We start from the raw sequence: 15,605 nt of genomic DNA, 5'->3' as shown, positions 1-15,605 counted from the left end.
TATAGTCAGGGAGACAAAATTCACACCCAGGATTCAACAGTCAACAACAGTTGGGCAGAATTCACTGAGTCGGTGTTGGATTGCATAGAACAGAGAGAGAGGGGGAGAGAAAGTGTGTGTGGGGTGGGGAAGAGGGGGTGGGGTGTATTTTTAAGTTCAGAGAAGGGAAAAAGACAAGTAGGCTGAAAAAGGCTATGTGTTAAGAGGTAGGTCCAAAGCTGGGGCCCAAAAACTGAAGGCACGAGGGAAGGAGAATTCGGATCAGTAGAGTAGAATAGTAGAGTGTGTGTGTTCAGGGCCTCAAGTGCCAGAAAGAAGTCAGGAAAGTGGGGGAAAAGATACAAATGTTCTTACAAAATTAGAAGCCCCTATTCTGTAGGAAATCAATGTTGTCTGTCATGAAAACATGGGTGCACCCTTTCTTAGAATGAATCCTTGAAACTACGCGAGTGTATTTATAACACTCAACAAAAGGCAGTCTCACTTGGGGAATACATTAATTAACAAATTTATTTTGGAGGCATTGGAAGCACCTGTAAGGGATAAGGTTTGGAAAGGAGCTTCCGCTTAGGATGTAGTTGGAATAAAAGCTGAGTTGTGGCCTACAACGCCCTGAATGATCTGACATGCCTCTGCTTCTAACTTTCTGCCTCTGTGCCATTCTCTCCCTCTTCACTAAGCTCCAGCAATACCCATCCTCTGATATGCTGAACTCTTTCCTGCTTTACCATCTTTGCATGTGCTGTGTCCTCTACCAGGACACTTGTCCCTAGGCTCTTGGGCAGACCAACTCCTTCTCACATTTCATATTTGCAGAGACTGGAATCTTTTTTCTGACCATCTCATCTAAAGTGGTGTGCTCAGATCCCTCAGCATTCACCATCATATCACAGTGTTTAAAACACAAAGAGCCTTTAAAACACAGGGAGCTCACTGAATGGTCTTGCTTATTTGGTGGTTTATCTTCTGTGTCTCGCCTTTAGGACAGGGACCTCCTCTGCCTTGTGCACAGCCACACCCTAGCATATAAATTCAAACCGGGTAACTGAGGAACATATGCTTTATAATTTCTTAATTATAGTAGGTACTCAGTGAAGTGTGTGTTAAGTGAATCCATAGCAGTGAAGTCTCCATTGTATTTAGGGCATAGTAAGCTTCTGTTCTCCTCCATTTCCAATATGCTGAAGTGTTTGTTACAAAGCAGGAAGAAAGTAATGAATGGGGAAAGATCTGGGGTGGCTCGTGTTGCTATGGAATTATATAGCAGCACAGCTCTTCTCTTTTGTTCCTGTCCCGAATCTTAAGAACCTAGAAAACAACATCACACAGAGGGATATTTCAAAGAGATGGACTTTAAAGGAACAATTGTGTGGGTTAGATGAATGCTCGTAAATTATGTCAGGAAAAGCTGCTGCCTTAATTTGTTTTTCAGTATGTTTGTATGTTGTAGCCATTGCAGAATGAAATTACTATACATAATGAGCTCGGGTTCCATGTTTTACAGCCTGCCCCTCGAAGCCTTCACACACATTGTCCTGTGTAGGGCACCTTTCTGGACTTGGCACTATTCTTCTTTGCCTTCTTGAAGAAATAGTGCTGGATGAATTTGTCTGCTGCCTACAAATTATAGTACAATAGCCATTGTTAATTTAGTGAAAGAAATGTGGACAACCTGTTATTTTTTCTTGCCCATGGGTTTTTCACAGGAGCGCATATCTGGCTGCTGTACAGAAGCTGCCTGAGTGGTTCCATTTGTAGCTGGATTCGCTTCTAGGCACTTGGTTAAGAAATTGTAAAGTATATGTTCTTCAGTGACATGGTTTGGATTTATAAATGAAATACTATGATGCCTATTTGTATGTCATTCAAACATGTTAACAATAAAATGATACATCCATTTTTCTGCTGTTGAGATACACTTTATTTATTTTATGCTTTTCCAAAAGACTTACAGTATCAAAACAGGTCAGAGCTGGTGGCGGAGAGATTTCTATTTCACTTGCTTTTCCCACATCTTTCTTTCCTGTCTTCCCCTGTTCATGCTGGAGATCTGTGTTTCTACACTAGTAGACAATGTGCCAAATTACTGTTAATTTAACGCATTATCTTAAGAAGTAGAGCCAGGCACAATGGCTCACGCTTGTAATCCCAGCACTTTGGGAGGCGAGGTGGGAGGATCCCTTGAGGCCAGGAGTTTAAGACCAGCCTCAGCAACAAAGCAAGACCTTGTTTCTGCCCAAAATTTAAAAGTTAGCTGGGCACGGTGGTGTGCATTTGTAGTCTCAGCTACTCAGGAGGCTGAGGCGAGAGGATCCCGTAAGCCCAGGAGTTCGAGGTTACAGTAAGCTCATCACACTACTACACTCCAGCCTGGGCAGTAAAGCAAAAAAGAAAAATAAATAAATAAATAAATAAATAAATAAATAAATAGGTAATTCTTCAATTTCCTCACTATTTAGTAATCTTGCAGCATGCTTTTCTTATTTCAGCACTGCAGTGACAATACGCATCCCTGCCAGTCTGACATGAATATCGAAGGAGCCTGGAAGAGAGGCTACACGGGAAAGAACATTGTGGTCACTATTCTAGATGACGGAATTGAGAGAACCCATCCAGATCTGATGCAAAACTACGTGAGTGTATGCTGTGGTTGGAAGGTCTTTCCTTCTGGGAAACAGGGAAACTCATGTTAGGGTTATCAATAAGGTGGATAGCTACTGAAAAATGTAGCAGCATACAATAAGGTATTGTGTTTTGTTTTTCTCTGGTAAAAGATGAGTTCTTTGAATACAGGAAGCATGAGATAACCCTTTCAACTTTCCAGTGACTCTGATGTTCTGACTTAACAAAAAGAAAGCAATAAGGTAGCAGAAACCTCACCACCAACACCATCTGCTACCAGCAACATTCGCTGTTCTCAACACTTTATCCAACCAACCAGGCAGTACTCTTTATTTCTTTTATGGAGAAAAATGTACTTCAAACTTTTCTCCAGTTATCTGATGGTCTTCTTTCTCTCTCTGCCTCTTCTTTTTTTTTTAAAGGACAGTAATGATCGGCCTCCCAGTGGTCTGTAGGAATCAATTCCTTTCTTAAGAAGAAGCCACAAATTCATTTAGTTCTCATTTGAACAAAATGGTTGAGTTGCTGCATCCAAGTGCACCCAGACAAACTGTGTCTCTTTACAGAATAGAATTTTAAAGCTAAAAAGGAACTTCAGGTTACTCTCCTTATTTGATAGGAGAATAAATTGTAGCCTGAAGACAGAAGGGAGTTATCCATGGTCAGATAGAAGAACAGAAACTATGGCTCTCTGTGCACCAGCAGAGATATCCTTCTTGTCACACGCAAAGAGGGTTTTACAGCATGCTGCTCTTCCCCACTGCATATGAATGTATTTGACTAAATACAAATAGCATTCATGTAATTGGGAGTGCAGTCTTTTATCTTTTTCATTTTTCTCCTCTTGAGAAAAAATTCTCTAGAATTATCTGTGCCATTAGCATGATTGGCGCTCTCTTGCTTCTTCTTTATGCTGGACCTGGTGGGGAGTAGAGAAAGCACATTGGGTAACATGTCAAAGACTTGGGTTCCTTCCAGTCTGGATTTGTTTAATCACTTTTAAAGGCAAACAAGCAGATCCAACTTTGGTTTTGGCGATACTGTTTCTTCATATTGAAATCTTAGTGTAGGAAAACTTTGTTTATCATTTTGGTTGGTCCTCTGTTTCGGGCCTCTTTTTCCTTACCAGTAAAATTAGTAAGATACATTAGATACACTCTGAAGCCTTCGTGCTCTAAAGGACACTAAGCAGGTCCGTCGAGCCTCTTTTGCACAGGAAGCAGGAACTTACCACCTGTATATACAATATATATTTTGCTTGATTTCCCTAAACATTTCAGTCTTTATGTTCTAAAAGTTATTTTCAGAAAGAAGAGCCTTTGATAAAGACAGAAAATCAAGATAGTGTTTACTTTCACTAACATTGAAATTAGGAATAATAATAAAGTATAAGAACATTCAGGCTAGGTGCACTGGCTCACACCTGTAATTCAAGCATTTTGGGAGGCTGCAGCAGGAGGATTGCTTGAGCTCAGTAGTTTGAGACCAGCCTGGAAAACAGCGAGACCTTACCTCTAATAAAAGTAAAAAAAAATGAGGAGAGAGAAAGAGAGAGACCAAGCCACTCAACAGAAGACCACCAGAACTGAAAATAAGCCAGATTATACTCCAGAGAAGGGGTCCCAATAATACCACATTATTCCAGGCTAGAAGGTGGAAGCAGCCCATTTTTCATTTGATAGTAAGATATGTTTCTTATAGCCAACTAACCTACATAGAAAGAAACTTCTGCCAAATTATTCTAGTGACTCCATACACTTGTGGTCTTAATCTCTTGTATTCCCTCTGAGCACTTCTTTTCCCTCCTTATATTCTTGTATCTTTCTAAAAGTTAAAAAAAAAAATAGCTGGGCGTGGTGGCACCTGCCTATAGTCTCACCTACTCAGGAGCTGAGGCAGGAAGATTGCTTGAGCATGGGAGATCAAGGCTGCAGTGAGCCCAGCCGTGATCACGCCACTGCGCTCCAGCCTGGGTGACAGAGGAAGACCCTGTTTCAATTAATCAATCAATCAAAGAAAATTCAAAGCATGTTAAATTAGGCTGGCTACAGTGACATAAATTTGATAAATGGTAACAGTCTAGTAATTTTTTTTCAGTATTGCAGATATTTTTCACAATCATTTTTAAAAGCAAACAAGCAAATCCAGCTTTGGTTTTGGAGATACTATTTCCTTATTTTGAAATCTTAATGTAGGAAAACTGTTCATCATTTTGGTTGGTCCAAAAGCCAATGGCTATTAGTAGAATGTCTAAATCATGGACTCCTTTATAGTAGATACAATATCTGGTTTGTATCTAATAGACGAGGGTTGTCTAATAGTGGTCCCAAGATACCTGACATAATAAAGATCTGATATTGATTGTTAATTGGCTTGCCAATGATACGTGAATGATTTTTGTCTTCTGAAATCTGTATTATGATAAGGAAGTTGCAAGCTCAAGAAATCAAGTAAGGAGTAGGGAGAGAGTCTGTGGAGAATAAATCACTTTGTGCCTAGGTAGTCAAGAGAGAAAAGGTAATAATGAGGATGTCTTTGAAAGATATACATTTCATGAACTGGGTCATTCTAGGTATGAGGGGGAAAAGTCTGGCAAGAATGAACCAGGCAATTCTTTGGTCTGTGTAGAGTTCTTCTTCACCTTAAGGGGGAAAAATACAGCACTAATTATCACTGAATGAGCACTCCCTCCCTAAGGCCTGACACCACTGAACCGTGAGCGTATTAGTTAACCTAATTACTTTCTGGCAGAAATGTATTTAAAAATGCATGAGCCTGTGGGTCAATGGCTAATTAATGAATGTCCATTTCCTTTCCCTTGCTCTCTCCTCTGTGGCTATAGGATGCTCTGGCAAGTTGCGACGTGAATGGGAATGACTTGGACCCCATGCCTCGTTATGATGCAAGCAACGAGAACAAGTAAGGCCCAAGTGAGGGGTGGCTGTCATGTGGCTGGCAAGGAGCTTTGTTTTCTGCTCATGCTGAGGGAAGTATTTTCTTCAAAATCCTTGATAACATATGTAAAGGTAAACTGAGGCTGGAGCCGAACCGGGAACGAAGACACAAGGCAAATGGCAGTGAGAATAGCCTTTTATTAGGGCTTGTGGGCGAGGTTCCTCAATCCAAAGGCGTGGGCTGAGGAAGTTGTGCTGAGGGAGGAGGGTAGGGCCTTCTTACGGCCTGAGAGGTAGGGAAGCTGATTGTGCAAACAGGGTCTGGGGGGTCTTGAAACTACTAGGGCAGGAGTTGAGTAAGGGTCATGAGGAAGGGGTCTTTGGAAACTGTTCACCGAAACTGCTGTTTACAAACTTGTGGAATGCAGGTGAGCTGCAGGTCATGGGGGAGTGTGGTTGCCCAGCCGGAACTCTGACGCATGTAAGGCTGCGGGTGTGTACAAGGGTGAAGGGAGTCTTTAACAAAAGGCCTGCTACGCCGGGTAGCGCCGCCATGTTAGGTCTAGATTCCTGCCTAACAATATGATTCTTAATTTGCTCCGATAAGATAAACAAGTGTCTTTCCACTGAAGCCTCTGAGTAAGAAAAAACGGATGCTCCATATAGAAAGAATGGTTGCAGAGAGAGCCCTGGGGAATGGCTCAGCATTTCCAAATCTTGAGACTGGAACTAAGAGATGACCCCTCACATGGTAATTGCCCTGTGACCCATTTGTTTAGGGACAGAGGTGGTGAAGGGAGAGGCCAAGCAAAGTACCTCCCAAAAGAATTCTTTGTTCTGTTAAATTCAACACATGATTGAATACTGCATTTGAGGTCCCCACCTGAGAGTTTATTTTACTTCTCCTTTGCTCCTCTCTCCTCTGTAGTTATTGTGTTTTTCACTAATATACCTGAAATACCTGGAAGGATTATTGCCAATTGAAGAAGGCATTACCTTTCTTATTCTCCCCCCGCCCAGGCAAGAGGCACAGAAACCTGGTTAACCACAGTTATGCTTTCTGTTTACTGCTGTGATTTTTGGTGAATGCAAATCAACATTCACATCCATTTGATAACAGAATATTTTAACATTCCTCAGGCAAGTAAGAGAGAATGGTTTTTCTTGCTTACGTAATGACCCAGATTCCTTACATTATTAGTAGATATTTCTAATCTCTAAATCACATTAATTAACTTTTTTCCCTTTTACTATGAAGCTCCTCAGGATAATGCTGTAATTTAGATACTTTCATGTGAATTTTTATTTACATGTTTTATTTACATTACATACACAGAAGTTGCAAAGAGAACTGTTTAGCCCATTTATTTTGTTATTTCTAATCTGCTTTTTTCTTTAGGGAAAAATTTCTTAACTAGGTTTATTTGATTAAGTCAGTAAGTTTAGATAAAACCATGTGACCTAGAAAATTGTCACTGTACCTATGTGGTTTTTCTTTACTGTCTGCAAAGAAAGCTTAACAAAATAACTAGAAGCATGCTGCTGGTTGACATGAACAACCAAGTAAATCTTCTAGATCAGATTCAGTGGTGAAAGCATTAATACACAAATTGCTATAGGTAGAATTTTCCAGAACTTCCAAGCAAACAGAGAGACCTACGTTAAACTGGATAGTTTTCTTTCAGATTTACTGTGACTGCCCAGTGGGTTCACCTTGTCCACAGCCTAGACAGAGCCAATTTATCAAGACAGGGGAATTTCAATGGAGAAAGAGTAATTCACATAGATATGCCTGTGCTGGAGACCGGAGTTTTATTATTACTCAAATCAGCCTCCACCAAGCATATGGGGATCCGAGTTTTTAAAGACAATTTGGTGGGTAGGGACTTAGGAAGTGGGGACTGCTGATTCATCAGGTTGGAGATGGAATCACAGGGGGCTGAAGTGAGGTTTTCTTGCCATCTTCTGTTCCTGGGTGGGACGGCAGAAATGGTTGAGCCAGATTATCGGTCTGGGTGGTGTCAGCTGATCCATCGAGTGCAGGGTCTGCAAAATACCTCAAGCATTGATCTTAGGTTTTACAACAGTGATGTTATCCCCAGGAGCAATTTGGGGAGTTTCACAGTCTCAGAGCCAGAGGCTGCATGACCCCTAAACTGTCATTTCTAGTCTTGTAGCTAAATTGTTAGTCCTGCAAAGGCAGACTGGTCCCCAGCCAAGAAGGGAGTCTTTTCAGGAGAGGGCTATTATCAGTTTTGTTTCAGGGTTAAACCATGAACTGAATTTCTTCCCAAATTTAGTTTGGCCTACACCCAGGAATCAACAAGGACAGCTTAAAGGTTAGAAGCAAGATGGAGAAGTCGGTTGGGTCTGATCTCTTTCACTGTTCATAATTTTCTCAGTTATAATTTTTGCAAAGGTGATTCCAATCCCTCCCTTTGGGTTTCATAGCACCTTATTCTTAAAGTGTGGCCTATGAAGATGGGAAAAGGCCATCGATCACTCTGACTTCTTCTTGCTGATAGGGGCATAGTGGGGTAGGTGTTGACCCCAAGGTGAGAGGAGTGGAACTGCTTTGCAGCTGTCTGAGCTATCTGACCATACTCACGCAGGCCAGGCTGGGGTTCCAAGGCTTTCATGACAAAGATGTTAGTATTCTCATCTATAGTTTTAGTACAGCATTTAAGCAGACAGTGTACTATAAGGTAAATAATGAGCTTTAGGATAAGGAGTGCAATTCCCAGTTTTAAAAGTAAAGATTTGAAAGCATTAGTTTGGGCACTTAAAGTCCACCAAAAATTTAGGATTTAGTTTAAATTGAAGAAAAATAAAAATGAAATCTCAAAAACAACTAACAACAGGTGTACTGTAGTTTTGGGAACGTAATTTTTCTCTTTCCAGTCATTTTTATTAAAACAAATCATGATAGGACTGATTTATTTGCAAATAAACTTTAGTTTTTTTTATGCTTGGCCTGATTATTTGCATAAGGTACAGCAAGAGTAATTATTTTTTACATAGGCTTTTTAAATTGGCTTTGATGGAACTGTGTTCCATAAGGAATCTCACGTAAGAATTTTTTAAAGCCAAGCCCAGCCATGGGTTTTTACCCTCTAATACCTGTCAGTTGGGTAAATTTCTGTCCTCTTGAGGTCCCAAGGTAACTTAGGGCTCCTGGGCCTGTCAGAAAGTGGCATTCTTTACTTACCACAGGTCAGGCACCCTGTAAAGGAACTATGTAGGCAAGGTTTGAGGCAAGTTTTCGTAAGGGGCTATTATTGACTTTACAAGTCAAGTTTGATTCCTTAAAGGAAAGCATGCCATTCCAGTCAAAGCCTTGGTAAAATAACCAGTTTCTTCAACTGTGTCCTGTTCAAAAGAAAACATTCTTATTGCACTTATGCAAATAACTGTATTGCCATAAGTTAAGAATACTCACAGATAGTTTCTAAATTCTGGAGAAATTAGGTAGAGAGAATCAAATGTGCTCTAAATTTTGTCCACAGGAGTATACTCAATTGTTAAAAGCTGGAAATAGCTCAAAAGAAAAGTGTTTTTGTCTCTGAAAAACAAAAAGGATCAGCAACACTTGAAGCAAAAAAAAAAAAAAAATCTAAAATATTTACTTCAGTTTTGTGTTAGTTCAGTCCATTTAGTTAACTCCTGTTCTGCTGGATATTCATAAACATTTTAGCTCTCTGCAAGAGTCCTGAAAGTTTTTTTTTCCTTTATTCTAATGTCATAATCTCCAAAGTTATCAGAAACTTGCATTCAAGAGCACCTATTAAAGTTTTATAGCCGATTATAAAACCATCTTCTAAAGAGGACCAAATCAAGACAACAGTTATCTATGGATGACAAAAATATTTTAGGGAAGCCACAGTCAAAGACACAATTGACAAGGAAATTTGTTAACTCTGTGACACACGATAATTCAACATAACAATTATAATTATTACTGATGACATGTATTGAGACATACCAGAATTATAGGAATCTTACACAATTTTGTAACACATACTAAACAAATTTATACGAGTATAACCAAAAGAAAGTTAAAAACCATTTTATACTTAACAGTGTTTCCTGCATGATTTTAATACATTAAGTAAGCCGAATATGTGTTGTAGTCTGGATTATAATGTCTATATGTAAAGACAATTCTTTGAATATTTGCTTTGATGGCTTTTTATAGTTTATCCTTTTAAAACTGTTTTGTTTTTTTTTTCCTAAGGATTTCTTTTAAACTTGGCCACTTCCCAAGACCCTTGTTCAAGAAGAATCATGACAGTCATGCTCATCTGGGGTATTCTAGTGTGTCCCGCTTTGACCCATCCTAAGCACTGGTCATGGTTCATTGAGTGCAGTGGGGGATTGATTGTTGGAGGACACAGACATTGTTCCCAATGTGTGCTTAGGTTTGCCATCTTGACAGTGAAATATGGGATTTTCACAGGTATAACTCCCTACCTCTGTTTTATGGAAGTCAGCAGTGCCCTGAGGGTATAGATGTACCATTAGCTCCTCTCAGTAGTTCTGCCTGATTTTTTTTTTCCTCAGCTGACCAAGAGCATGTAGTCAGGCATTTAGGATTAAAATGCCCTCTTTGCTCATTAGACCGTAATAATGGATATGATCAGTGGATCTATCTTTAAGCATGGATCCACAGATAAATAACTCTGTTTGGATAGCAGTCACCTAGAGTTAGGAAATGAGTAGCTTTGTAGTTTGGAGGAGTTGACTTTTAGCTTTGGCTCTCCTTGATTATCTTGTGGTCTTTTGAGCTAACAACTCTGAGCTTTCAGTACTTTTTAGAAAGTCTCTAGAATGGGCATAATAATACTTCCTTCTAGGCTGGGCACAGTGGCTCACACTTGTATCCCAGTACTTTGGGATACCAAGGCAGGAGGATCACTTGAGTCCAGGAGATTGAGACCAGCCTGAGCAACATAGGGAGACCCTGTTTCTACTAAATAAATAAATAAATAGCCAGATGTGATGGCATGCAGCAGTGGTCCCAGATACTTGGAAGGCTGAGGTGGAAGGATTGCTTGAGCCTAGGAGGTCAAGGTTGGAGCCTAGGAGGTCAAGGTTGCAGTGAGCCAAGATTGTGCCACTGCACTCCAGACTGGGTGACAGAGCAAGACCCTGTCTCATAAAATAATAATAAAATAAAATAAATACCTCTAAAGATTATCAATAAAATGTGTAAAATACCAAGTTTACTACATAATAGATACTACATAATTATAGCTGTTATTGTTGTAATTGTGTGTTCTATTCATATATCTAATTCTTGATAACTAGTTAAAAATTACAGTTATCTCAAAATATGTGTGCTTATGAACACTTCAAATTTACATTAAGATTTAGGGTTTATTTCCAGGGTTAGAAGTTGAGACAGGTTTGTCTGCTTCCTTGGGGCTGGGAGTTGTGACTCTTCGTCTACAGTAAGTCTGTTTTTCTTTAATTCCATTTTCCCATCTCCCTTGGTAAAACATGAGTCCTTGAATTTGATACAAAATAGTGAAGGTGAGGAATTTGTAATTATCATCAGAATAAGGAAGCTGAGGCATGTGCTATGCAAATGCCTCCTCACTGTACAATCAGACCAGTAGACTTCAGAACATATTTGGAATTATGTCATACTTGCCTGCATTTGTTTATTCGTTCAAGCAGTATTTATTAAGACACTGCTTGGCAAGTGGCTCTATGCTAAATACCTAGGGAATCAATGATGAAATATAGATTATTAATGGGCTGAATTGGGAGAAAATGTAGTAAGAAACTCTAATGCCTGAAGGGTTTTTAATACTAATAGAGGATCTAGCCTCAAAACTATGCAAATTATCTCTCTTAGACTTGCATGATTACATTTCTAGTGCCAAGGCTTTGGAGTGAGGGAAATCACCTCTGAAGTACAAAAGTTATAAAAATCCCTTTCTCGTCACTTTTACAAGTTCCCAAATGGTGGTATGTCAGATTTAAATAACTGATGCTAAAGAAATAGTGTGATTAGAAGAGACCATAAAAACCCATCCTTTGATTCAGCTTTGCCTCCATTCATATTAGCTTGCCAAATAAAGCTGACTGCATTGTTCTAGGCTTAAAATAGAAAATGCCTCCCTACAAATGAAATAGTCTGCTGGCATTTCATACTACTACTCCTATTTCCAATAAAATGAATTATTGATGTCTGAGTTAGATCAGCCCTTCCCTAGGTTACTTCCTTTTAGAAGTTCTCTGCTTAAAAGTCATAGCAACATTTAGTAGGAGCTGAAACCACGGCATTATATTTTGAAAGAGTGGTATATTTGGGCCCAGAGTCTAATTCCTTTTCAAAATAAACCAACCTCTGGGTAAAAGACTCATTTTCTAAAAGGAATAGATTTTTCATTTTGTTTCTTATCTCTGTTTCAAGGAAGATTTAACCAGGGTGAATGGAAGTAAATATCTTCTGGTTCTTTAGTTTCTTTTCACACATCATTTCTTTTACGAGTGTTGCCATGTTGCAGAAACCAAAGTGTGTCCTTCTCTTTCCCATTTCTGTAGACAAGGACTGTTGTGAGGAAATAGTGTTCCAAAGCAAAGCCAATAGGTATAGTCAGCATTTTCCACATATGGGGGAAATATGTTAACTTATTATAATAGTACTAGAGAAAAAAAAAAAAAACACACACACACACACACACTATAGGTCTGTGGCCTTAACAAGTACACACATTTTTTCTTCATACCAAGGATTTGGCCAAATATATTAAGATAAAGTTATACTATAGCTTAGTAGGTCAGACAAAACTTAAAGAAAATGAGGGTCAGTATCAGAGGCTGATTTGATTTTCAAATATTTTCAAATTTTTTTCTCTAATACTTTTGCAAAATAACATCTACAATATACTACATAGTAGATACTTGATCAATGATTATCAAATGAATTTAGATAACATGGACTAGAAGTGTACATTACTAGAGCCTTAATGTATACCAAACATGCAATTGTGGGAAAAAAAAAATCTGACACTTTCCATACACAGCTGTCTTAGCTGAGGCTGCTATAACAAAATAGAGTGGGTAATGTATAAGTAATAGAAATGTAATGCTCAGTTCTGGAACCTGGGATCAAGGCACCAGCCATTTTGTTGTCTGCTGAGGGCTCGTTCCTCATGAAATGGTGCCTTCTTGCTGTGTCCTCACATGGTAGAAGGGGCAAACAAGCCCCTCAGGCCTCTTTAAAAGGGCACTAATCCCATTCCCTAGGGCTCCACCTTCATGACCTAGTCACCACTGCCCAAAGGCCCACCTCTTAACACCAGCATGTTGGGGATTAGAGTTTAACACATGAATTTTGGAGGGACACAAACATTCAGATCATAGTAATAGCTGTAGATGTTCTATTCATGAAAGAACCTACAGCAAATATTTTAGAAAATTCATTTCTATACATACAAGTTCATGATACATTACACTGAAGTAAGTAACATCTTTGATCATCATGTAGGTTCTGGGAAGTGGCCTCCCATGGAAAATTGCAGTGTGTAACAGGAAAAGACTTCTTTCAGACCAGAAGCCAGCCATCCCTTCCCCTTCATCTCAACAACTGTTAGTCAGTAAGTCCTGACAATTCACACCATTTAATTCCTCCTCTGTAGTAGCTCTCAAAAGCCTTAGACACAAACCCCCAGCCACCCACACTAGCCACTATGTTTATTCCCCTTCTCTTACCTATATCCTTGTAAGAGTCCATTAAGTCATTTTCTTGTTTCTGGTTTTCCCCCATCCTGCTGTCTGAGTGATATTTCTGAACCAAAATAAGAACATTAAACTCCTTTAATATCTTGACATGTATTAAAAATACAAGACTCTTCAGGATCCATTCCCTTCCTTATTCTATTTTACTCTATCCCCTCCTCCTCTTCCTCTTCTTCCTCCTCCTCCTCCATTCGTCAGCCCTACAGGATTTGTGTCATTCCTCTAATGTGCTCCAACTGTTCATCCTTCCACCATCTACACTTGGAGAATTCCTCCTCTACCTCTAATGCATGTCACTTTCCTAGTGATGCCTTCTCTCACCCCCCATGGTATGAGCTGGTTATCCCTCCAATCAGTTTCTCAGCACCTGTGAACTTACTATTTCTTTTATAAAACTTTTAAAAAATCATAGATGGGGTCACATTTGTCAGAGTAGGAAATAGAAAGGCAAGAACATATACTAAGTTGATTTTCAGTTTAGTTTGGGATATAAAATGTCTATTTGTTCTTTCTTAGAATAATTATGAGAGTACTGACCTTGATCGGTTCATCTAGATGAATGAGCAAAATGTGTCCGAATTGAAGTTGCTGACCTATTAAATGGTGTTATATAAAGTGGTCCTTTGTGCTAGATACCTTTTTCTCTGACCTTCCATTTCTGCTCTGTATCCCAGCAGGCTGACTTTGAGGGACCGCATTAATTGTCTGTCTTGCCCACTGTCTTCCCATTGGGTTTGGGAAGTCCCTTGACTAAATTCGAGTCAATAAATTCAAGCCCCTTGAATAAATTCTTCTCAGGTTTCCTATTGTAAAAGAGCCCAGTGTTTTCCTGTTAGGCCCTTGACTGACATGAGTATGTTCTTTATCCTGGTATCTTTGGTAGAATAAAAGGAAAAATGTTTAAATACCACTGAGAATGAACTAAATTCATGGCAGTTGTCTAAATACCTGTTTATTCTTTAATGAAAGCCAAGTAAATATAGAAAATGATTATCTAACCTCAAATTCCTATATACCTGTTACCTGCAGTGTAAATATTCATCTTTGTAAAACAATGCGTTAATTACTCCCAGGCTCATAATCATGATGATGCATTCTTCGGAACTGCTTATTTTTCTCTTTGCCAATTTTAGTATGTTCTCCGGATTTGGGAACTTCAGTTTTGATAAAGGGTCTGATTGATGTTACAGGTTCAAATGAAGTATGAGTGTAATTTATGCTAACTCAGTGTATTATTGACATGAATAATTGATAGTTGCTTGAATTTAAATTTCTTATTTAAAAAACAGACTTACAAATTCCTGGGGCCTCTAAAGCAGATGGAAATTGCAGTAAAGAGATAAATATCCTTTTTAAATAATGGATTAAGCATATAAACAGGTTTTCCAGACAGGTGTATTTAATTAGCTTTCTCTTTTAATCTTCCCTTCTAACCTTCTCTTGCATCCTTATATTTTCTTTTTTCCTTATGTGTAGAAATCTGTAAGATGTGGAGACTGAGGCCCTTGAGAGGTCAACAATAGCAGTTTTTTGTTTATTTCATTACTAAACATTGGAGAAGACATCTAAGAATTTTCAGATCTCATCAGCCAGTGAACACTCAGGTTAGTTGCTGAACAAGGAGGAGAAAAAAGCCTTATTTTATTTTTTTTCGCTCCCTGTACAGCTACCAGAAGACCATGCTGAAAAAATAAATAAACCTCAGGCTTATAGATTATTCATTTTAACATTACCAAAATATTGTTTAGGTATTGATTACCCTACTATTCATATCATACAGCTTCTCAGTTAAAGAACTAAAGTTAGAATTTTATTTTTGTAAGCTAAAAGAAAGGTTATAATTTTTATATTCTAGCAATTTAGTTAATTACAATGCAAGCTTTCTGTTCCAGTGTATTTAAGTATTTGTTTATGTGTATGTGTGTTTAATACCAATGATAGGTATGCATTTTAACTATAATCCTTAATAAAAGATGAATAACATTGGGTCTGTAGGCTATTTAAATAAAAGTGGAAAGGAAGAAAATATGTCCTTTAGATTACAACATATTTGATTCTCATAAAATACTTTACCAAAGAAGGCAGGGTGATAGAGGAAAAAATATTCTGTTTTTAGAGGAGATCTAGGTACCAGCCCCAGCCTTTTTATTGACTATGTCTGTGACCTTGGAGAAGCATTCTTCTCAGAACCTTCCTCACCATATCAGTTTCTCCATGTTCTTGTTCCAATTAAACAACCAAAACACCTACAAATGTCTGGGGTTGCTATTTGACTCTATTTGAGTGCAATGTAAACAACTGCTAACAAAATTAGTACATCTTCATGTTGTCTCATTTACT

At 38.7% G+C, this 15,605-nt stretch overlaps 1 protein-coding gene across 3 annotated transcripts in view; it reads left to right on the top strand.

Moving 5' to 3' along the window:
- PCSK5 (proprotein convertase subtilisin/kexin type 5) overlaps positions 1–15,605 on the top strand; it is a 464,397-nt gene that overhangs the window by 132,146 nt on the left and 316,646 nt on the right. For all 3 annotated transcript variants that reach the window (XM_031654136.1, XM_021927555.2, XM_031654135.1), the window contains exons 4-5: positions 2,490–2,633; positions 5,465–5,541. In XM_031654136.1, the coding sequence (XP_031509996.1) occupies positions 2,490–2,633; positions 5,465–5,541 (221 nt within the window). The remainder of the gene's footprint in view (positions 1–2,489; positions 2,634–5,464; positions 5,542–15,605) is intronic.

Source organism: Papio anubis, chromosome 13, assembly GCF_008728515.1.
Source record: "Papio anubis isolate 15944 chromosome 13, Panubis1.0, whole genome shotgun sequence".
NCBI classification, from domain to species: domain Eukaryota; kingdom Metazoa; phylum Chordata; class Mammalia; order Primates; family Cercopithecidae; genus Papio; species Papio anubis.
This window is presented reverse-complemented; position numbering and strand designations above follow the sequence as displayed.